Source organism: Gasterosteus aculeatus, chromosome 15 (genome assembly GCF_964276395.1).
Source record: "Gasterosteus aculeatus chromosome 15, fGasAcu3.hap1.1, whole genome shotgun sequence".
NCBI lineage: Eukaryota > Metazoa > Chordata > Actinopteri > Perciformes > Gasterosteidae > Gasterosteus > Gasterosteus aculeatus.
The window spans coordinates 481,878-503,913 of NC_135703.1; the positions used below are offsets into that span (position 1 = coordinate 481,878).

At 52.2% G+C, this 22,036-nt stretch overlaps 1 protein-coding gene across 5 annotated transcripts; it reads left to right on the forward strand.

Annotated features, from left to right (window-relative positions):
• The first annotated feature begins 1,255 nt into the window (after positions 1 to 1,255).
• hectd1 (HECT domain containing 1) lies at positions 1,256 to 22,035 on the forward strand. 5 transcript variants are annotated; one of them, XM_078089165.1, is made up of 42 exons: positions 1,256 to 1,489; positions 6,049 to 6,210; positions 6,598 to 6,747; positions 6,828 to 7,062; positions 7,246 to 7,473; positions 7,547 to 7,828; positions 7,911 to 8,181; positions 8,305 to 8,381; positions 8,573 to 8,671; positions 8,763 to 8,877; positions 9,083 to 9,257; positions 9,373 to 9,511; positions 9,631 to 9,801; positions 10,029 to 10,251; positions 10,409 to 10,884; positions 11,440 to 11,586; positions 11,667 to 11,761; positions 12,161 to 12,266; positions 12,347 to 12,481; positions 12,562 to 12,701; positions 12,798 to 13,010; positions 13,133 to 13,243; positions 13,331 to 13,497; positions 13,625 to 13,801; positions 15,013 to 15,993; positions 16,314 to 16,535; positions 16,704 to 16,837; positions 16,927 to 17,083; positions 17,302 to 17,372; positions 17,466 to 17,617; positions 17,690 to 17,744; positions 17,820 to 18,051; positions 18,484 to 18,566; positions 18,649 to 18,776; positions 19,390 to 19,729; positions 19,804 to 20,270; positions 20,392 to 20,550; positions 20,640 to 20,718; positions 20,830 to 20,923; positions 21,000 to 21,150; positions 21,222 to 21,366; positions 21,451 to 22,035. In XM_078089165.1, the coding sequence occupies exons 3-42, from the start codon at positions 6,608 to 6,610 to the stop codon at positions 21,586 to 21,588; spliced, it is 7,710 nt and encodes a 2,569-aa protein (XP_077945291.1). In that variant the 5' UTR covers positions 1,256 to 1,489; positions 6,049 to 6,210; positions 6,598 to 6,607; the 3' UTR covers positions 21,589 to 22,035. The 5 variants fall into 5 exon arrangements, with proteins under 5 accessions (XP_077945291.1, XP_077945292.1, XP_077945294.1 ...); XM_078089166.1 differs by having other exon boundaries at positions 15,163 to 15,993; XM_078089167.1 differs by having other exon boundaries at positions 1,269 to 1,489; positions 6,049 to 6,217; positions 15,163 to 15,993.
• Position 22,036: the final 1 nt, after the last annotated feature.

Below are 22,036 nucleotides of genomic sequence, written 5' to 3' on the forward strand. Positions count from 1 at the left end.
AGTTTGGGACTTAAAAAAAGAAATATATACATATATAGAAGCCCCGCCCCCTGACTGTAATTACGTGAGACTTTACAACTTTGTAACTTTGCAACCTTTATTTCTTCTTCGCTTAGGAACGGCACCCAAATGTGACTGAGCTCAAGCTGTAATCCGCCCGGGATCTTATGAGCTCCTGCCGGTGTGTCTGAGTACCGGGGAGCTCATGCTGCCCACAGGCCCCACTCAGGGTGACCTCTCGCCCCCAGGGGGCTCTCATCTTAGTACTATCAATACCATTAATAATAACAGTAACAATAGTATTAATAATAACAGCAGCAGAGAAAATACACAGAAATATCAAAATACAAATACTGGAATGAATGATCTTAAAGAAACAGAGTTGTTATTCAAAACACGATGACAGGACATATATTTATATGTTTACAAGAGAAAAGCCTTTGGAAACATATCCACACTGTTGTTGGTTGTGAAATATTTTAAAACTATCTGTGAAAAACAAACACGTCACAGCGCCCCCTGACGTCAGCTAAAAATGCTGCCTTCCATGACTGTCGGAAACCGCACTCTCCTCAGGATGAGGCATGTTCAAGTACTCACAAGCAAGTCTTTTATCAAAGTATATCAACGTGATTAACAGAATACATGGTTTTATTTCATGAATTTGTTTTATTGATTAAAAAAATGAAAGTTATAATTTATGCAAGAGACCATCAAAAGCACTAGAAAGAGTTGAAAAAAGGATGATTACAAACATGATGATGACAAATCAACTTCAATAAATCAAATGTACATTTTTTTTAAACAGTGATGATGTGTCATATTAATGATCTAACCTGTAATGAATAAAACAAAATAAATGAATACACAAACGTATAAATACATTTAAAACGTAGTTTAAAATAAATAACTACACATCTCGGAAGTAAGTATTGCACTTTTTAATGTACTAAATCTCAGGTGTACATATTGTATTTTTCAACCAACAAATTTGGTCTGACTGTGACAGTGTTACTTTTAGAAGAACAAAATGAAGTTGTAGTTTACTACTTATCCACCTTGGGGTTAGCTAGGTGCTAACCTCAACTAAACTAAACTACGTTAATATAATGCTCTTATTAAACTATTTAATAAAAACAACAAAAGGAGAATGAATGCGATGATCATGAAACTTTCAATTGAGTCAATTCCTCTTATTTATTCTTGGGAAAACATTTAGAAATCAAGATTTTTTTAGGTGAAGTTTCATATTTCCGAGCTCTGGACTTGTTCCTGAACGCCTCCGCATCAGCGCTCCATTTCGGTCCGCTGTGTTCTGGTCGTCGCCTCGCGCTCCACTCGGACCCTTTTACACCGTTTACCGCACAAAATGGGAACTCTTTAATTTAACCGGAACCGGAGATACACGTAGCGGCCTCAACCACGACAGTTGGACCGAAGAACCGCCGCAGCCGAGGCTCTCTGTGCCGAAGAGAAAGAACAGAAAAAGGTGAGTGGCTCATCCCGGGGCCGGCGTCGCCCGTTAGCGGAGTCCCCGGCTCAGCGCTGCGGCCTTCCGGCGCTCCCGGAACTCGATCTCCGCGGTTCGCGTCCGGACCCTGAGGCCTCCCTCTGGGTTCCGTTCATTCCGCTGAGTATACGTTAACCCTGCTTTTAAACCACGCGGGCCGTAAGACAGTTATTGTTTTTAGTTATTGAGAGGGGGTTTAGCTGATGTTTACTGCCAATAGATACGGTTTATTTCCTCAAAACCGATGACGCCGCTGTTACTTAAGCTAGTGTTAGCGTCTGGGCTAGCTAGCGTCAGTGTCCAGGCTGGCTAGCCTGCTGCTAATCAGCTAACGTTAATATTAGCGGGGTTTGTAACTGGTTTATTTATTTGCTGGATAACAAACTAGCGATCGTCTTACACTGTTGGACCTGTGTATTTGAGTTAATGACATTTTCTGACAGTCGCAGTTTGTTTCACCGGCATGACAACATCGCAGGTGCTAATTAGCCACGCAAGGCTAACGGCTAGCTTAAGGTGGCCGTGAAACAACCCCCTGTGTACCCGACTGGACAGCTCGCTAGACGGCTTAACGGTGGAGGAAACACGTCCCCATGTTATCCTCTTACGTTGGTGTGAGTCGGGGGGGAGGGGGGCTCCAGGGGGGCTCCCTGTGTCCCGGGCAGGTGATGAGACGCGGGGTCACTTCCACTGTTTACTCGTAACAGCAGTTTGTGACGTCGTGCAAGTTTGTCTCAGACAAAGCCGGCTTGGTGGAGTGTGGAAACTACATGTAGTACTTTATAATCTCAGAGGTAAGTATTGTACTTTATACTGTACTATATCTCAAGTTAGATATTGTACTTTTTGAATTTGAATAGTAACTTATTAAACTCCATAATGTAACTGGATAGAAATGGTGTAATAATGAAGATCGTTTATTGGACCTTCTTCCCACAGAAGCTCGATCAGCTGTTCCAGTCTTCCTCTGGGGGAAGTGACCCTTAAGTGGGCCTTGATTATTAAGTTAACCTTTTAGGATTTCCTTTGTCCGCGTTGTCTTGTAGACGTATATATAATTTACAGAACGACTAACGATTTTATTTATACGCTAAATGTTACGTCCATTTTAAGTTGTTAAAATGTTCAACCAATTTCCAAGCATAATTTACAGAATGTGAACCAGAGCATCATTCTACTGTCTATAAACATTCAAATTATAGATGATTTATTGGAGGCATACTGGGGTCCCGAGTACGATACTTTGGTTGCACAACAAGTATTGAAATGTTTTTCTAAACTGTATAACTCTGCTAACAGCTGACTGAGAGACGAGACAAAACAAAAACATTGTCGTGCGGACTAGTGGTTAAAACAGATGATATCGAATAAGATCAATTAAAAAATCTGAGCAGGAATTAAGTGAAGCACGGTTTATTCTAAAAATCCAACTCGCACCTTTTTTCCACCAAAACCGGTGACGTGTATGCAGGTTCTTTTGTGCCGTCATCAGTGAAGACACGGGCCGGGTTCAGTCTGATCTCAGGTCCGAGCTTCACCGTGGACTGTGTCTCTGCGGGTGTTTGACTCGTTTATTTCTCTGGATCGGCTTAAAATCAGGACTTGACATTAGGGTTGTCACGATACCAAAATTATGACTTCAATACTATACCTGCCAAAATATTACGGTACCCGATACTTACAATACCACAAATAGAATAATGGAATATATTTATCTATTATAGTAATAAATAAAACATTTGTACGGTTCCTTTTTTTTACCTGGTATCTGTTTGACTGTCTGTGGGATGAACAATGCTTTATTTACTTGCATAGTTGATATTCTCACATTCATATTTCCTTAACTAAAAATATAAAGGATTAGGTGAAGATCCACCCTCCACCAGCATGTAGCCTATAGCATCAAGTGTGTATTAATTGGTACAGTTTTGTGTGCATTCTGACCTCATGATCCTATCGGCCCACATGAGTGAACTTGTAGGTTGTTTTGCATGTATATATTTCTGCTGGACTATTCAGGAACTTGTTTGGGGTCTTGCTTTGTCTTGTGTTGCTTGATGTTTGACTGTTAGGAAAGTTGTTGTCAAGCTAGCCAACAAAGCTACAGGCTGCCAACTCTCACGGTTTCCCCGTGTGACACGCGTGTTTCCATGTTTTCACACGCACTCACGCCACACATCCAATTTATCACGCAAAAAATAAAAATCTGCGCTGGTTCATCTAAACGGCGCATTTATAACCCAGATTCGCTGCACGTAGCGTAACTTACACCCCCGTCAGCCGTAGCTTCACCCCCAACGTCTCACTCCAAGGTTTAGTGAAAAGTCCCTATAACATTACAAAGAAGCCGACTCGAGAGCACTTCATACTAGCATCAATATGCTAGCGTTTTATAACAAGCTTGCTAACATTGCTAACGAGATGTCTGCTAGCGGCTAAACTTACTTTGTTTATGACAAACTAGCAAGTCAACAATTTTCCAAACACAGTCAAACATCAAGCAAGTGCAACACAAGACAAAGCAGACGTCCTCTTTTACCCGGACGTTTCCTCTTTTCCAGACCTAAAAAAGGCGCCCGGGTAAAAGAGGACGTCTGGTCACCCGAGCTAAGCGATACCTTTCTAGTACCGGTACACCGTGCAACACTACTCGACATGCAATAACCCGGAAGGTGCTGGGGGGGAAGTTGGACCCCGGACCTGATTCTGCGAGGACACAGTGCTAACCACCACAGATCAATCAAAGGTCAATGCAAAGTCCTTCAGCTCCCCTTGAAGTCATAGGAATTTGATTAATAAAGAAGCTTTCACATCATTTTTCCAACCGTGGCTTTTGCTGCCGACCTCAATCAGGACGCAGACCACTGACGCCTCAGAGGGTTCAGGGGGGCGAAAGCCAAACCTGTGACCGACTGGGTTCTGCTGTGGTCCCTGCCCTCCCCCCACAGGAGGTCAGGACGCTCTCTGATGATTAATCTGTTGATAAGAGGATCTGTTCAGCACAGCCTGTTTGCAGGCAGTCAGACAGGCTGCCAAGCTACAAATTAGGCCCTAATCAACTTAGCCTGGACGGGGGGGGGGGGGGGGGCAGGTCTAATAAAACAGCAGCATCAATGGTTCTCTTCATTTAATAATAATCAGCAGTGAGGTTTCTCTGCTGGAAGTAACATTGAGTTGGTATGGAAAAGGCCGTGCGTGGACTCGTAGACCCACAACAGCAACTTCCAAAACACTGTAGTGTGATAAGTTGCCCAACTCGCGCTTTTTGATGGACCCCAAAGCTGTGAATAATCAAGGTGATGGTGTACTTTTGTGTGGACATACATACATCCTACTCTCACTGCTGTAAAGTTAAGTCTACTGTATACAAATAAACTTGGTATTAAAATGAACATTGGCTTCAGTTTACCATGTAATTAATGTGCTGGGTAATGACAAAGACGTTCAAACACAACTGAACGTTTTATGTTTCTGGCAGCTGCCAACCAGCTGCATCCAGGGTCCAGCTGAGCTGAGCGTGCATCTTGTTCTCAACTACATTTAACTTCCCTGTCATTTGCTTTTGCAAAAAAAACTTTGGCACGTTTCTTTCTTTCTTTTTTATTCAAAATTCCCGGGCCCCAAATTCCTGTGAAAATTTACCGGAAACTTTCCGCTCTTTTGCAACCCGAGTTCCAACCGCTACTTAAACCTCTTTATACTTGGTGATGTTTGAACCTATCGCAGTGGATGGAGACGTGGGTTCTGGTCCTGTGTGGAGGACGCAGCTCTGAAGGAGCTTCCTCTCAAACCCGCCCTGAGGTTTGTTGTTGTTTATGAGGAGCGTCTCCTCGGCTATCGTACGTCTTCATCTGAAAAGAGTTTGGAGGAATTGTCTCAGGCTCCAGTTTGTTTTTTTAGTTGTTTGTTTGACGATTGAAGGCACGTTGAAACCTAAAACTAGAGATTGATTGACAGACGGTTTGACCAATCAGCTACCACGTATTGCTTTAAAGCGTAAGTCCTCGTCCCATCAGGTTCTCGGTGTCGTTCTTTGCTCTCCAGTTGTGATGGAACCGATGCTGTTAGCACCTAAGCTAACCTCTCAGACACACTATTATATTCCTGTTGTCACACACACATAAGCCCCATCCATTATCTAACAGGAAGTCCTGATTGGGGCGACCGTGGTGCATGAAGTAGAGAGGGTGCACCTGTAATTTTAAGGTTGGCGGTACGAACCCCGGCTGCTCCATGTCCCACGTCAGTGGGCAAGACACCTAGCTCCTAACTGCTCCTGCTGTGTGGGACGGGTTAAATACAGAGAATAATTTCCCCACAGGGATCAATAAAAGATACTTTCTCCTTCTTGATTGGTCCATGCTTACCGGACACAAATGCGTTACCTGGCGAGATTTCTCGTGAAACCCTCAATTCTTCAGACTTCAGGAATCCCGCTCGGCTTCGGGGCAGTGAACTCATCATTCCTAAGTGGTTCGTGTCATTAAGCCGTTGGGTGAAACTTCCACAATAAATGTCTCCATCGTTTTGTTTTTCAGTTGACGAGACTAAATGACCCAGAAACCAGCCGCTGCTTCTTCTTCTTCTTGGCCGTGTTTCCGCTCCCCCTCCGTCCGTTGGTTGGATGAGTCCCAAACAGCAACAGAACTGTGAGCAGTGATTGGCCGCTGAGCCGGACCGGGTAGCCAACGGGAAGCCAGGTGAGAGGTCAGGTGACCGCTTAAGTATTTTCTGCGTTAGCTAAACCATGCTACGAAGGTTAGCTCAGCACAGCCAGTGGATGAGTGACTGTTAATCAGGTGTGGAGGAGTTTCAGCTCCAATATAAAAAGTCCATGCAATATATTTGTTACAACAACTGTTGGGTAAAAGACAAAAGTGTTGACAAACTTTATGAATACTTTAATCTAGTTCCAGACCAAGAGAGAAGTAAATATTATACGTTTGTCTCCATATGTCGAAAATATTTTATTGAAATGTTTTTATCAAAGCTCCCAACAAATTTATTTAAAATAAGAGTTGACATGTGGAAGTGCTTGTGCATGCTGGGAGTGCACAGACTGAGCAGCGCTCGTCTTGTCCCTGCAGGCTCGCCATCATGGCGGACGTGGACCCAGACACCCTGCTGGAGTGGCTGCAGATGGGGCAGGGCGACGAGCGGGACATGCAGCTGATCGCTCTGGAGCAGCTCTGCATGCTGCTGCTCATGTCGGACAACGTGGACCGCTGCTTCGAGACGTGAGTTTCCACTTTAAGAAGTGTTACTGGGGGGAGGGGGTCAAAGGTCAGCCGAATAACCCCTAGTCTCTTTTCCCCAGCTGCCCACCTCGGACGTTCCTCCCGGCGCTCTGCAAGATCTTCCTGGACGAGAGCGCCCCCGACAACGTGCTGGAGGTCACGGCCAGGGCTATCACCTACTACCTGGACGTGTCGGCTGAGTGCACGCGGAGGATCGTGGGAGTGGACGGCGCCATCAAGGCGCTGTGCAACCGGCTGGTGGTGGTGGAGCTCAACAACAGGACGAGTCGAGACCTGGCGGAGCAGTGCGTCAAGGTAGGAGGACCGGACCAGGTGCTTGTTCTTTAACAAGATGCCTCGTTCACCTAAAGGTTTGATATGCTGTATGTGACCAACAAGACGAGCCCTTCCCTTCTCGCACAATAACCAAAAGAACCGCTAAGGGTTCCGGTATCCATGACGATACCCACTGCTGTGCTTGACCCGTGCGTCCTGCAGGTGCTGGAGCTGATCTGCACCCGCGAGTCTGGCGCCGTCTTCGAGGCCGGCGGTCTCAACTGCGTGCTGAGCTTCATCCGAGACAGCGGCCACCTGGTCCACAAAGACACGCTGCACTCGGCGATGGCCGTGGTGTCCCGCCTCTGCAGCAAGATGGAGCCCCAGGACCCGTCCCTGGAGACGTGCGTGGAGTCTCTGTCCAGCCTCCTGAAGCACGAGGACCACCAGGTAAACCGGCGAGGCGGTGCTGGAGATTCAGGTCCGGTCTGTGGGCGGAGCTAACGGCCTCGCGTTCCCTCAGGTGTCGGACGGCGCTCTACGCTGCTTCGCCTCGTTGGCTGACAGGTTCACACGTCGCGGCGTCGACCCCGCCCCTTTGGCCAAACACGGGCTGACTGAGGAGCTGCTGTCTCGCATGGCGGCCGCCGGCGGCTCGGGGTCGGGCCCCCCCTCTTCCTGTAAGCCCGGCCGGACCTCGACGGGCGCCGCCCCCTCTGCGCCGGACTCCAAGCTGAGCAACCAGGTGTCGACCATCGTCAGCCTGCTGTCCACGCTCTGCAGGGGGTCGCCGCTGGTCACTCACGTAGGTCGACTCGCCTCGGACGGGGGCCGCGCTAAATGTTTTTAGGGGTTCCACATTTTCTGATCCGCTCGCCCGTCTCCAGGACCTGCTGCGCTCGGCGCTGCCAGACTCCATGGAGTCCGCCCTGGGGGGGGACGAGCGCTGCGTGCTGGACACCATGCGGCTGGTGGACCTCCTGCTGGTGCTGCTGTTCGAGGGGCGCAAGGCGCTTCCCAAGTCCACGGCGGGGTCCACGGGCCGGATCCCCGGCCTGCGGCGCCTGGACAGCTCGGGGGAGCGATCCCACCGCCAGCTCATCGACTGCATCCGCAGCAAAGACACGGACGCTCTGATCGACGCCATCGACACCGGAGGTAAGGACGCCGGACGCACGAGGAGGGAGGGGGCGGGGGGGTCCTGGTCAAACATTCTCCTTCCAGATGCTCCACCTCGCTGTGAGGGTGGAGCTAACGTGTCTCCCGCTTCCTTTGTTGCAGCCTTTGAGGTGAACTTCATGGACGACGTTGGACAGACGCTCCTCAACTGGGCTTCAGCCTTCGGCACGCAGGAAATGGTGAAAGAAACACGAGTTTTATTCCGTTATGAGTCGGTCGTAGAGTTTGATCCTGACGATTATTATTGCTACTGAGAATGAATAATAATTACTACAATGTCTCTATAGCGATACTTTTTGTAATGATTCTAATAATAATTAATGTTATTACTGAATAATAATACTAAATATCTTCCTGTTTGTTGTTCCAGGTGGAATTTCTCTGTGATAGGGGGGCGGACGTCAACAGGGGTCAGAGGTCATCTTCACTACACTACGCTGCCTGTTTCGGACGCCCGCAAGTAGCCAAGGTAACTCGCACACGCGCTCTCCTGGAGACCTGCTGTGTTCTGCCCTCTGATTGGCTGTGCGTTATGTTGCGTAATACGTGTGTTTGTGTAGACTCTACTGCGTCACGGAGCGAACCCCGATCTGAGAGACGAGGACGGGAAAACTCCTCTGGACAAGGCCCGCGAGAGAGGACACAGCGAGGTGGTGGCAATACTGCAGTCCCCTGGTTAGTACTACTACTACTACTGTAAGCTGTCCAATAATACTACAACTGAATTATCCAATACTACTACTTTAGCTAATACTACTACTGCTGCTATACTTAAATCCTCCCCGCAGAGAAAGCGTTCCACATAAAGTGTGTTCTGTAGATGAAGCATGTGGCGGTTTAATGAGGTGTGTGTGTGTGTGTGTGTGTGCGCGCGCTGCAGGAGACTGGATGTGTCCCGTCAACAAAGGAGACGACAAGAAGAAAAAGGATGTGAACAAGGAGGAGGAGGAAGGCGGCGAGCCCAAAGGAGACCCGGAGATGGCCCCCATCTACCTGAGGAGGCTTCTGCCTGTTTTTGCACAAACGTTTCAGCAAACCATGCTGCCTTCTATCAGGTGGGAACCCAGAACTCCTCCTCTCTGAGCGTGTCAGTGAAGGCATCGTGGAGTCAGCAGCAATCTGCCTGCTGGGACGGCCTGGGTGTGTTGATTGATCGTCTGTGTGTTCTAGGAAAGCCAGTCTGGCTCTGATCAGGAAGATGGTTCACTACAGCAGTGAAGTTCTGCTGAAGGAGGTGTGTGACAGCGAGACAGGACACCACCTCCCCACCGTGCTGGTGGAGATCACCGCCACTGTCCTGGACCAGGAGGTGTGTGCGCACACACACACACGTCACGAGTCAACTGTCTCGACAACCGTCTGAGCCTCAAGCTTTTAAGGCTCGTTTTTCTCTGAGCGCGGCCTCTCATGGGCGTCTTTGTGTCTCAGGACGACGACGATGGACACCTACTGGCTCTGCAGATCATCAGAGACCTGGTGGACAAAGGTGGCGACGTCTTCCTGGACCAGCTAGCTCGACTGGGTGTCATCAACAAGGTGTCCACTCTGGCCGGCCCGGCCTCCGACGACGAGAACGAGGACGAAGCCAAGCCGGAGAAGGTTTGTCTCCAATTCGTTCAACGAGATCTGAGGACGCGTTTCTTTACACATAAATGTATATAAAGTATCATGTTTAAGTACATTATTTCAAAAAATAAAGTCAAAACACAAAGTAAAGAATGCAAATGTTCAGATGTTTGTCTCCCGTCATAACCGCCTCATGTTGATTTGAGGCCAAAAGAGGAAGAAAAATGGTGATGTGAAGAACCGTGTCCTTGCCGCTGCAGGAGGAGGAGGCGCAGGAGGACGCCAGGGAGGTCCAGCAGGGAAAGCCGTACCACTGGAAGGACTGGTCCATCATCCGGGGGAGGGACTGCCTCTACATCTGGTCCGACGCTGCCGCGCTGGAGCTCTCCAACGGCTCCAACGGCTGGTTCCGCTTCATCCTGGACGGCAAGCTGGCCACCATGTACTCCAGCGGGAGTCCAGAGGGGGGGTCGGACAGCTCCGGTAGGGGGGCGCACAACGTTACTGGTCTCTGGGGATCTTTGTTGCTATACCTGATTTACTCTCCTGTCCTCTACTCCTGCCTTCCTTCTCTACTCTCCTCCTCCGTGTCCTCTACTGTCACATCGTCCTGCCGTCTCCTCCTCGTCCCTCGTCCCAGAGTCCCGCAGCGAGTTCCTGGAGAAGCTGCAGCGGGCGAGGAGTCAGGTGAAGCCGGTGACGTCCAGTCAGCCCATCCTGTCCAGCGTGGGTCCCAGTAAGCTGACTGTGGGGAACTGGTCTCTGACCTGCCTGAAGGACGGCGAGATCGCCATCCACAACTCGGACGGGCAGCAAGCCACCATCCTGAAGGAGGACCTGCCGGGCTTCGTCTTCGAGTCCAACCGAGGGACCAAGCACTCCTTCACCGCCGAGACTTCCCTCGGCTCCGAGTTCGTGACGGGCTGGACGGGCAAGCGGGGCAGGAAGCTGAAGTCCAAGCTGGAGAAGACCAAGCAGAAGGTGAAGAGCACGGCGAGGGAGCTCTACGACGACCACTTTAAAGCCGTGGAGAGCATGCCCAGAGGGGTGGTGGTCACCCTGAGGAACATCTCCACGCAGCTGGAGTCTGCCTGGGAGCTGCACACCAACAGACAGGTACGCCAGCTCCTCTAGAGGACTCTAGGACTCTAGAGGCTACATCACCACTACTACATCTGTCCACACCTTCATCCAGGCGCCAACATCTGAAGTCCAGCAGAGGGCGACTCCTCTGGTCCCATAGAAGTCTTCTCCTTTGATTTATTCCCTCAGTAAGCATTGTAAACCTGAGTTTATGGTCTCTACGTCCTCCTCAGTCCTTTATATGGTCACTTCCTGTTGACCAATTGATGAAACAACATGGCAACAGAGTAATCGGCAAAGCAAAAGGTGACCTCACCATGCAGGTTTCCCTCGATCTCACGTTACATTTACTTAGAAATCAAAGAGTACTAGATGATGGTTTGGTCTCTCTGGAGTGTCGTACTGGACTTTGGTTCCTCCGTCTCTGGATTTAGATTGTCCTCCTCAAACTTCCAGATGTTCAGTTGAATTATTTTGAACTAAACAGCTGCTCCTGAAGGTTGTTGTTGGATTTCTCCAGATGACGAGACCCGAACAGGAAGTGAATGTGGCGTCGTGTTTCATGCGTTGTGCGCTCTGTGTCCTCAGTGCGTGGAAGGGGAGAACACCTGGAGGGACCTGATGAAGACGGCTCTGGAGAACCTGATTGTGGTGCTGAAGGACGAGAACACCATCTCCCCGTACGAGATGTGCAGCAGCGGCCTGGTGCAGGCCCTGTTCACCGTGCTCAACAATGTGAGTAGGACGGGCAGCGTGACGGCGCGGACTCCCAGAAGTCCCAGCGGTAACGCCTTTTTGTCCGTCTGTGTGCGCAGAGCGTCGATCTGGACCTGAAGCACGACTGTAAGCCTTTGATGGAGAGGATCAACGTCTTCAAGGCGGCTTTCAGCGAGAACGAGGACGGCGAAAGGTAACGTGTTCTCCTCCCGTTTCCCTCCCTTCACACCATCGCCACGAGCTGCTTCGTCGTCTGAGCCATCGCTGTCCCTGACTCCTCCTCCTGAGCCGCCGGGACTAGAAGGGAAGAATGAAATCGATCCTACATTGTAATCCAGAAGGCGCTGCAGTTTGTTACATTTTAGAGGAAACTCTTTTTTTTTTTTCCCTCTTGTGGCTACAATGTATTCGATTATATTTTAATCTGTCAAACAATCTGCATTTTAACATTTGTTCCTGAAGAAAGCGTCTGTCCCACATGTGTTCAAGGACTGTTGGAAAGATGAACATCTGCCGATGATGATTGTCAAACCGTAGCCTGTGATAAACGCAGCGGTTTCCCCTCTGACGTGTCTGTGTGTCCGTCCCGTAGCCGACCAGCCGTGGCCTTAATCCGTAAGCTGATCGCCGTGCTGGAGTCGATAGAACGTCTTCCTCTGCACCTGTACGACACGCCGGGCTCCACCTACAACCTGCAGGTGAGCTGCTCTCGCGCTCGCCTTCTCTTTTCTTCTGAGAGCTCCCGACTTAACGGCGGCGCCGCCTTTTTCCTCGGCAGATCCTGACGAGGCGGCTGCGGTTCCGTCTTGAGCGAGCGCCCGGTGAGACGGCGCTGATCGACCGGACGGGCCGCATGCTGAAGATGGAGCCGCTCGCCACCGTGGAGTCTCTGGAGCAGTACCTGCTGAAGATGGTGAGCATCCAGCCGGGACCCGGAGCCGGATCTCACACGCTTGATCCTCGCTCATCCTCTTCTTCATCCTCGTCCCTCAGGTGGCAAAGCAGTGGTACGACTTTGAGCGTTCGTCCTTCGTCTTCGTGAGGAAGCTGAGGGAGGGACAGACCTTCACCTTCAGACACCAGCACGATTTTGACGAGAACGGAATCATCTACTGGGTCGGAACCAACGCCAAGTGAGACCAGCCATCCGTCTTCATTAAAGATGTCAAATGACTGAGTTATTGGCTTTTAGGAACAACGTCACGCTCCACTCCTTCTTTTCTGTTCAGGACGGCCTACGAGTGGGTAAACCCCGCCGCCTATGGCCTTGTGGTGGTGACCTCATCGGAGGGGCGTAACCTGCCCTACGGCCGCTTGGAGGACATCCTGAGTCGGGATAGCTCCGCCCTCAACTGCCACACCAACGACGACAAGAACGCCTGGTTCGCCGTCGACCTGGGCCTCTGGGTCATCCCCTCAGCGTACACCCTGAGACACGCCAGGTAGTACAGTGATAATCAAATGGGTGCATTTCATGAGGATCCTTTTTCTTTAACACCTCTCTCCCCCCCTCCTACCCCCCCCACACACACACACACACACTCACACACACACACACTCACAGGGGTTATGGCCGCTCTGCGTTGAGGAACTGGGTGTTTCAGGTGTCAAAGGATGGTCAGAATTGGACGTCGCTCTACACCCACGTAGACGACTGCAGCCTCAACGAGCCGGGGTAATCCATCCCTCCCTTAATCTGCTGTGGGGATCAACAAATTACCCAGAATGCCCCCGCTCATCGACCAATGGTTGTCGCCCCCAGGTCCACGGCCACGTGGCCTCTGGACCCGTCCAAAGAGGAGAAGCAGGGCTGGAGACACATCCGGATCAAGCAGATGGGGAAGAACGCCAGCGGTCAGACTCACTACCTGTCCCTGTCGGGCCTGGAGGTGTACGGCACGGTGACCGCCGTCTGTGAGGACCAGCTGGGTAAGACCCCCCCTCCCCCATGTAGACCAGGACCAGGGTCCTTCTCGAGCAGCTGCACAAGGTCGCTGTCTAAAGGTCCCACGTTATGTGTGACACTGAACCTTCCAGCGTCTCTCCTCCCCCTCAGGTAAAGCTGTGAAGGAGGCGGAGGCCAACCTCCGTCGCCAGCGCCGCCTGTTCCGCTCCCAGGTGATGAAGTACATCGTCCCGGGGGCGCGAGTCGTCCGGGGCATCGACTGGAAGTGGCGCGACCAGGACGGCAACCCGTCCGGAGAGGGCGCCGTCACCGGGGAGGCTCACAACGGTAAGACGCTCCGGGTCACCCGGGGTCATTTCAGCTTCGATAGTTTCCATCGGTCGAACAAGCTGCTGGTTCAGATGTTTTAACCCTGTGTGTCCTCAGCAGGTTCCCGTCACACAGGAGAACATTTCCACATTAACCCTCTTCACGCACGCACACACACGACCTCTAACACGACCTGTCGCGTATTTCCCACATGACTTGGCGGTGAGCTCATCTAGCAGCTGTTCTTCTCTATACAACACGCAACATGGAAATCAAACACTATTTCAAATAATGTCCTTGATGTGAGCAGATTAGAGTCACATTATCGGTAGTTATACTGTTTCTTAAGCAAACTCACATGGAAGAAAGAACCGTTTAATTCTTCTACCAATGACGCCTCCCTTTTTAAGTGATGCTACAGTCAACGTTTAATCACATCGAAGCAAATCCTTTTCATTTGTTCTGGTACAGGGAATAACGAACCCTTCCTCCCTCTTCGTCTCCCCTCCTCCCCCCTCCTCCCCCTGTGATGTCTCTTTGGAGTCAGAGCCGATGTTTGTGTCACTGAGCTGAACCAGCAGCTCTTGTTGATTTATTGTTTTTAAGAATCGTTTCTCGGTTCGATTTCTCTTGTGGCTCTGAGGCTTTTTTTGAATTTGCATTTACCAGAAATATTTTCTACTTGCTTTGTCATTTTCTGTGGCTGTCCATGTTTTTCTCTCTGGTGGCTCCATCTGGACCAGAAAGCTCCTTTTACTGGAGTTTAAACGTCAGAGGCCCATTTTCTATCCCTAAAGTTACACATCAATGTTGAATTTCAAACCCATAAATAACAATGCCTCCGCCTTCTCTCTGATTGGCTGCTTGTTGTGGCCTTTTGTTTTGGTTGCTGTGTAAGAGATATCAGGAAAGCCAATCAGAGGCAACGGGGGGCGGAGTCACTCATAATTAGCCATGTGCTTCTGTTGAGCATTACTTTTTTTCGAGGTTGATTCTCTTTTACCTCCCAAACTACAGTTTTACATTGAAAATATCACGTGTTGATGTTTGATGAGCAAAACTAAGCTGTGAGACACTGAAGCCTTAAAGCAGCTTGCTGGTCCGCTGAGGAGCTGCTTCTGTCTGTCTGCCTCCTCTACCCGTCTGTCTCTGTCTGCCTGTCTCTCTCTCTCTGCCGGGTCTCTGACATCCATCCGTCCGTCTCCCTCCTTATCTCTCTGTCCATCCAGGCTGGATTGATGTAACCTGGGATGCCGGCGGCTCTAACTCTTACCGTATGGGCGCTGAAGGGAAGTTTGACCTCAAGCTTGCTCCAGGGTTCGACCCTGAGTCGGCTGCCTCAGCGCCGTCACCCAAACCTGTCTCATCCACTGTTTCAGGCCCCGCCTCCTCCACGGTGGGACCTTCCGCCACGCCGGCGGCCAGCGGCGGCACCACGACCACCACCTCCTCCTCGTCCTCCTCCACGTCGTCCTCCTCGCAGCAGCAGTCTTGGAGCAGCCTGGTGAAAAATAACTGTCCCGACAAGGGCGGGGCCGCGTCGCTCGGGGGGGCGGGCTCCTCCAGCCGGAAGGGCAGCAGCAGCTCCGTCTGCAGCGTCGCTTCTTCCTCCGACATTAGCCTGAGCTCGTCCGCGGGGCCGCCGGGCGCCGGCGCCCTGCGCCTGGAGAGGCGGGCCGAGGGGCTGCTGCTGGACCAGGGCCCCGGGGCGGGGGGGGCGGCGTGCATCGGCGCCGACGGGCACGAGCCCCTGGTCGTGCTGTGCTCTGCGGCGCACGGCGGGTCCGGCTCGGCGTCCAGCACCGGCACGCTCACCGCGGACGCGCCCCCGGGCGCCGAGGACGACGGCAGGAACAAGGACGCGTCCTCCGACCCGGCCGCCGCCATCTGCATGGGGCTGGTGAGCGTGAGCTCCCCCGACGTCAGCTCCGTGTCCGAGTCCTCCGGCAAGGACGCGCCTTCCCAGAGGCCCCTCTGCTCGGCGGCCAACGCCCGCCTGTCCGTCAGCTCCCTGCTGGCCGCCGGCGCCCCCATGAGCTCCAGCGCCAGCGTGCCCAACCTGTCGTCCCGGGAGGCCAGCCTCATGGAGTCCTTCGTCCGCCGGGCGCCCAACATGTCCAGAACCAACGCCACCAACAACATGAACCTGAGCCGCAGCAGCAGCGACAACAACACCAACACGCTGGGCCGCAACGTCATGAGTACAGCCAGTGAGTCCCGTAGTACTAGTACTACCAGTGAGTACTGCAACAATACTAATGATCCGCTGATCCGGAAATACTAAAACCGGCCCACGAATGACGAATAACGGAACATTTATTCTTTACCGTTATTGTTGTAAAACATCAGTGAATCGTGTCACTTATTCAGCGGTCATCCGCTTCTTTTAAGTGTGTTCCTAAAGGAACCGGAACTACTGCTGTAACGGACCAGGAGGGAGGTCCTTAGTGTGTCATCAGCGTGGATCCTAACAAGCCCCGCCTGCTGGCTCTGCTGCTCTCTGACCCACTAACTGTCTGTCTGTTTGCAGCTTCTCCTCTCATGGGGGCGCAGAGCTTTCCTAACCTCACCACCACGGGCACCACCTCCACCGTTACCATGTCAACCTCCATAGTAACCAGCAGCAATAACGTAGCCACGGCCACCACCGGCCTGTCGGTGGGCCAGTTGCTAAGCAACACCCTGACGACCAGCCTCACGTCCACGTCCAGCGAGAGCGATACGGGGCAGGAGGCCGAGTTCTCTCTCTATGGTTGGTGACCACACGGCTTCCGCTGACCTGCTGCCTAACTCTTCTGTCACCAGAGCTGCTAAAGTATCAAACACTAATTATTTAATCCTACTTCAGTTAATAATAAGAAGAAAGTGTTTCCTCAGATTGAGTATGAATGCATTTTATATCTGTATGTATTCTCCTCAGACTTCCTGGACAGCTGCAGAGCTAACACGCTATTGGCCGAGCTGGACGACGAGGAGGACCTGCCGGAGCCCGACGACGATGACGACGAGAACGAAGACGACAATCAGGAGGACCAGGAGTACGAGGAGGTCCTGGTGAGAGACCTCTTTGCCTCCATAACATCTCACAGGAAGTGATGTAACGGGGTGTGATGCAAGTGTGTGTGTGTGTGTGTTTCTCGCAGGAGGAGGAGGAGTACGAGACCAAAGGAGGTCGCAGGAGGACGTGGGACGACGACTTTGTCCTCAAAAGACAATTCTCTGCTCTAGTTCCTGCTTTTGACCCGAGACCAGGACGGACCAACGTGCAGCAGACCACCGACCTGGAGATCCCCCAGCCAGGTACACGCCCACATCAGGGTGGCCCCCCTGCAGAGGTCTGCTACATACAGAAACACGCACAAATACCCGTTGTGGATCCACATTCTTGGATGTTTTCAGATATTTTGCTAAAATCTTCAGTTATTTTCCACACGTTACTGAAAAGCTTCTTCGTTACGTTTCAAACCATCGCTGCTCTGTGACGTAATAAAGGAGCTCAAACCTTCTCCTTCTGACAGGGACTCCTCGCTCCGAGGTGCAGGAGGAGGTGGAATGCGCTCCGTCTCCTCACCTGTCTCTCACCCTGAAGGTGCGTCACATGACCGTGTGTGTGCGTACGGGTGTGCGTACGGGTGTGCGTGTGCGTACGTGTGTTTAACGAGCGGTTGCCTTGTGGGTGCAGGTGGCTGGTCTGGGCACCACCCGGGAGGTGGAGCTCCCTCTGTCCAACTACAAGTCCACCATCTTCTACTACGTCCAGAGGCTGCTGCAGCTCTCGTGCAGCGGCGCCGTGAAGACGGACAAGCTGCGACGCATCTGGGAGCCGACGTACACGTAAGAGCCGCCGCAGGAGCCGCGTAGAGTCCTGGTGACGCGTTTGATGTCTGAGTCTCTGTGTCCCTGCAGGATTATGTACCGCGAGCTGAAGGACTCCGACAAAGAGAAGGAGAGCATGAAGATGGTGACACGCCCCCCCCTCACATATTAATGACATCCGAAATCAATGCACCCAGCTGACCTCTGACCTCCTCCCTAGGACCTTTGTGAGCACGGCATCAGTGTGTCCGGGGGTCGCTCCGGCGGTCTGAGCCCCGGCTCGGTCTCGGCCAATCAGAGCAGCGAGATCCTGTGTGTTGCCCGGGAGACGGCGCAGGCGAAGGCAGGCTGCAGCCAGAACGCCTGCGGGGTCGAGGACGTCCTGCAGCTGCTGCGCATCCTCTACATCATCGGCGGGGACGGGGCGTCCAACGCACGCACACTGCAGGAGGGTACGCACGCACGCACACACACACACACACACACACACACACACACTGCAGGAGGGTACGCACGCACGCACACACACACACACACACACACACACACTGCAGGAGGGTACGCACGCACACACACACACACGCACACTGCAGGAGGGTACGCACGCACGCACACACACGCACACTGCAGGAGGGTACGCACGCACGCACACACACGCACACTGCAGGAGGGTACGCACGCACACACACACACACGCACACTGCAGGAGGGTACGCACACACACACACACACACACACACTGCAGGAGGGTACGCACGCACACACACACACACTGTGAACGGAGTGTAAATTTAAAAACATTTGACTAAACTTTACAGTTCGCCCTTCGTTACATTTAATAACGTTGTGTTTATTGTGTTTGATCACTTGTGAATTCGTTGCAGACTTTGACGAGCTGCAGTTCAACGCGTCTCCGGAAGAGTTCACAAGCAAGAAGATCACCACCAAGATCCTGCAGCAGATTGAGGTCAGCTGATCGCCATCACTTCCTGTCTGAAGGCAGCAGGTTGTTTTTAACTTGATGTCTCCTTGTCTCCTTTCCTCCTCAGGAGCCTCTGGCTCTGGCCAGCGGAGCGCTGCCCGACTGGTGTGAACAGCTCACCTCCAAGTGTCCTTTCCTCATCCCCTTTGAGACCCGACAGCTGTACTTCACCTGCACGGCGTTCGGAGCCTCCAGGTGAGTCGTGGGGGGAATAATAAAAGAAATAAATAATAAGCGTGTGAAGTAATAGAAACACGTGAAGAGGAACTACTGAAACGTGTTTCACTCACGGTCCCCAAATTGGTGCCGAAATGAGCAGAATCAGCTCTGAACATCGGAGCTACAATCAATTTAACCAACACGTTAAATCTACACAACTCCAACAAGTTATAAAATCTGATATGCAAATGAGTCCAGAAATATGCACATGACACATTTTTAACATTTCTCAGCGAAGCTAAAAGCTCTCAAAGAAAAGACACTGAAGCTTTAGCCGAGAGGACGCTGATAGAAGCTTTGTTTCCGAGCACAGCGACGAGCATCCAGCACTCTTCTTTTTTGCTTCTGGGTTTGGAAGCTGTCAATCATTTCCGTGCATGTTTAGTCGTATCCAATAAATCTGACTATTTGAAAAAGTGGTTGAAAGGGCTGATCGGACTGCTGTCGCGTGTCCTCGAGTCGTAATCATCTTAAACAATTTGCCGTCCGGAGATGTTTGTTCTGGTATCGCCAATATTGATTTATAACATATGGACATCATAAGTTTCCCGCCTCTTCGACTGACCTCTGACCCCTTCATGTCCCTCAGGGCCATCGTGTGGCTGCAGAACCGGCGCGAGGCGACCATGGAGCGCTCCCGCCCGTCCACCACGGTGCGCCGGGACGACCCCGGAGAGTTCAGGGTGGGCCGGCTCAAACACGAGCGGGTCAAAGTGCCCCGAGGGGAGGCCATGATGGAGTGGGCGGAGTCTGTTATGCAGCTGCACGCCGACAGGAAGTCCGTGTTGGAGGTGGAGTTTCAGGGCGAGGAGGGAACCGGTCTGGGTCCGACCCTGGAGTTCTACGCTCTGGTGGCTGCGGAGTTCCAGAGGACGTCTCTGGGCATCTGGTTGTGTGACGACGACTTCCCCGACGACGAGTCCCGACAGGTGGGCGACAGCGATGACATCATCGATTACTAAGCCGAGGGGCGACGCCCTAATCCCCGCTCTCTGTCTTCCAGGTGGATCTGGGCGGCGGCCTGAAGCCTCCCGGGTTTTACGTGCAGCGCTCCTGCGGCCTCTTCCCGGCGCCCTTCCCCCAGGACAGCGAGGAGCTGGAGCGGATCAGCAAGCTCTTCCACTTCCTGGGCGTCTTCCTGGCCAAGTGCATCCAGGACAACCGGCTGGTGGACCTGCCCGTCTCCCAGCCCTTCTTCAAGCTGCTGTGCATGGGCGACATCAAGTCCACCATGAGCAAGCTGCTGTACCACAGCCGGGGGGCGCCGCCGGGCCACGGCGCCGACCGGCCCCTCCCCTTCCTGCTGCTGTCCGAGGCCTCCACGGAGGAGAGCCAGGAGACCTACTCCCTGGGGAGCTTCGACGAGGACTCCAAGTCAGAGTTCATCATGGACCCCCCCAAACCCAAACCGCCCGCCTGGTACCACGGCATCCTCACCTGGGACGACTTCCAGCTCGTCAACCCACACAGGTGAGACGCCGAGGAGGAGCGGTTACCAGGGGGGAGGTGTTAATGATTAATAACTGGTATAAATGGATATTTAGTCGCATCATTAATACCAACGTTTGTCCTCCTCCTCGTCCTCCTGCAGGGCGAGCTTCCTGAAGGAGGTGAAGGAGCTGGCGGTGAAGAGGAGGCAGATTCTATCCAGTAAGAGTTTATGTGAAGACGAGAAGAACACCAGACTACAGGACCTGATGCTGAGGAACCCTCTGGGATCAGGACCGCCTCTCAGCATAGAGGACCTCGGGTGAGACCGCCTCCCCAACCCAGACCTCCCGCTCCCGGGCCATGTGTACTTGATCTGGTTGGACTAACGGTGGTTCTGCTCGTCCTCAGGTTGAACTTCCAGTTCTGTCCGTCCTCTAAGGTCCACGGCTTCTCGGCTGTGGACCTGAAAACCAACGGAGACGACGAGGTAAAAACCATGCGGTAAACATCTGGTCCCGGTTCCAGATGTTGCCGCGGTAGATCCACAGGGTCCCTGAACGTCTCCTGGTGTCTCACCCCATGTTGTTGATGTACACAGATGGTTACCATGGAGAACGCTGAGGAGTACGTGGAGCTGATGTTGGACTTCTGTATGCACACGGGAATCCAGAAGCAGATGGAGGCCTTCAGAGGTACACACACACACACACACACACAGAAACACACACTATGAAACGGTCTTTATTTCTTCCTCCTCCTGCTCCTCAGAGGGTTTCAATCGAGTGTTCCCAATGGAGAAGCTGAGTTCTTTCAGCCATAAAGAAGTTCAGATGATCCTCTGTGGCAACCAATCACCGTCCTGGACTGCTGATGACATCATCAACTACACAGAGCCAAAGCTGGGTTTCACCAGAGACAGGTGAGTCCCCGTCCTCTAGACGGGTGAGTCCCCGAGTCAGCTGAGTGATCCGTGACCTTTGACCCCTCCAGTCCCGGCTTCCTGCGGTTCGTGCGCGTCCTGTGTGGGATGTCGTCTGACGAGAGGAAGGCGTTCCTCCAGTTCACCACCGGCTGCTCCACGCTGCCCCCCGGAGGCCTCGCCAACCTGCACCCCCGCCTCACCATCGTCAGGAAGGTAAGCTGCTCTCCGATTGGCCCCGGCCTTCCCCGCGCGATGCATGAAGCCCGGTTGCTGACGCTGCGCTCTGATTGGCTGCAGGTGGACGCCACGGACTCCAGCTACCCGTCGGTGAACACGTGCGTGCACTACCTGAAGCTCCCCGAGTACTCCTCCGAGGACATCATGAGAGAGCGCCTGCTAGCCGCCACCATGGAGAAAGGCTTCCACCTCAACTGACCTCCGACCTCCCCGAGCATGCGCCTCAAGCCCGCCTCGCTACCGCGTGACGGACAAATCAGCCGGCCAATCGGACGGGCCGGAGGAGGATCCGTGTGTGCGTTTGGATCACACTTACACACACAATCCTGCCTCCTTCATCCTTTTTGTTTTTATTTTAAAGCTTTTTTTAGTTTCTGTGTGTTTTTGGGTTGCTTGGCCCGGCCGCAGAGGTCAAAGGTCATTTAGTGTTCTTCCCGACGCTCTAGAGACAAACACTGGTTGTGTGCGAGGCACGCGGAGAGGAAAAGAAAAAAGCTACGCTCCCCCTCTTGTATTTTTCTTTGTATATTATTATAAACATTTATTTAACTCAAGTTGCAGTTTGAGGTAAAACGGAAAAAAGATATTTTCAAATGTGTAATGCTCAAAAAAAATCATTAAAATGTTTGCAAAGTATGAAGTGAAG

Bases quoted from the DNA above. Each gene is read 5' to 3' on its own strand.
- hectd1 (XM_078089165.1), top strand. From the start codon at position 6,608: ATGGCGGACGTGGACCCAGACACCCTGCTGGAGTGGCTGCAGATGGGG. The intron at 8,672-8,762 runs GTAACTCGCACA...GTGTTTGTGTAG, and splicing joins GACGCCCGCAAGTAGCCAAG to ACTCTACTGCGTCACGGAGC. The intron at 20,924-20,999 runs GTACACACACAC...CCTGCTCCTCAG, and splicing joins GCAGATGGAGGCCTTCAGAG to AGGGTTTCAATCGAGTGTTC.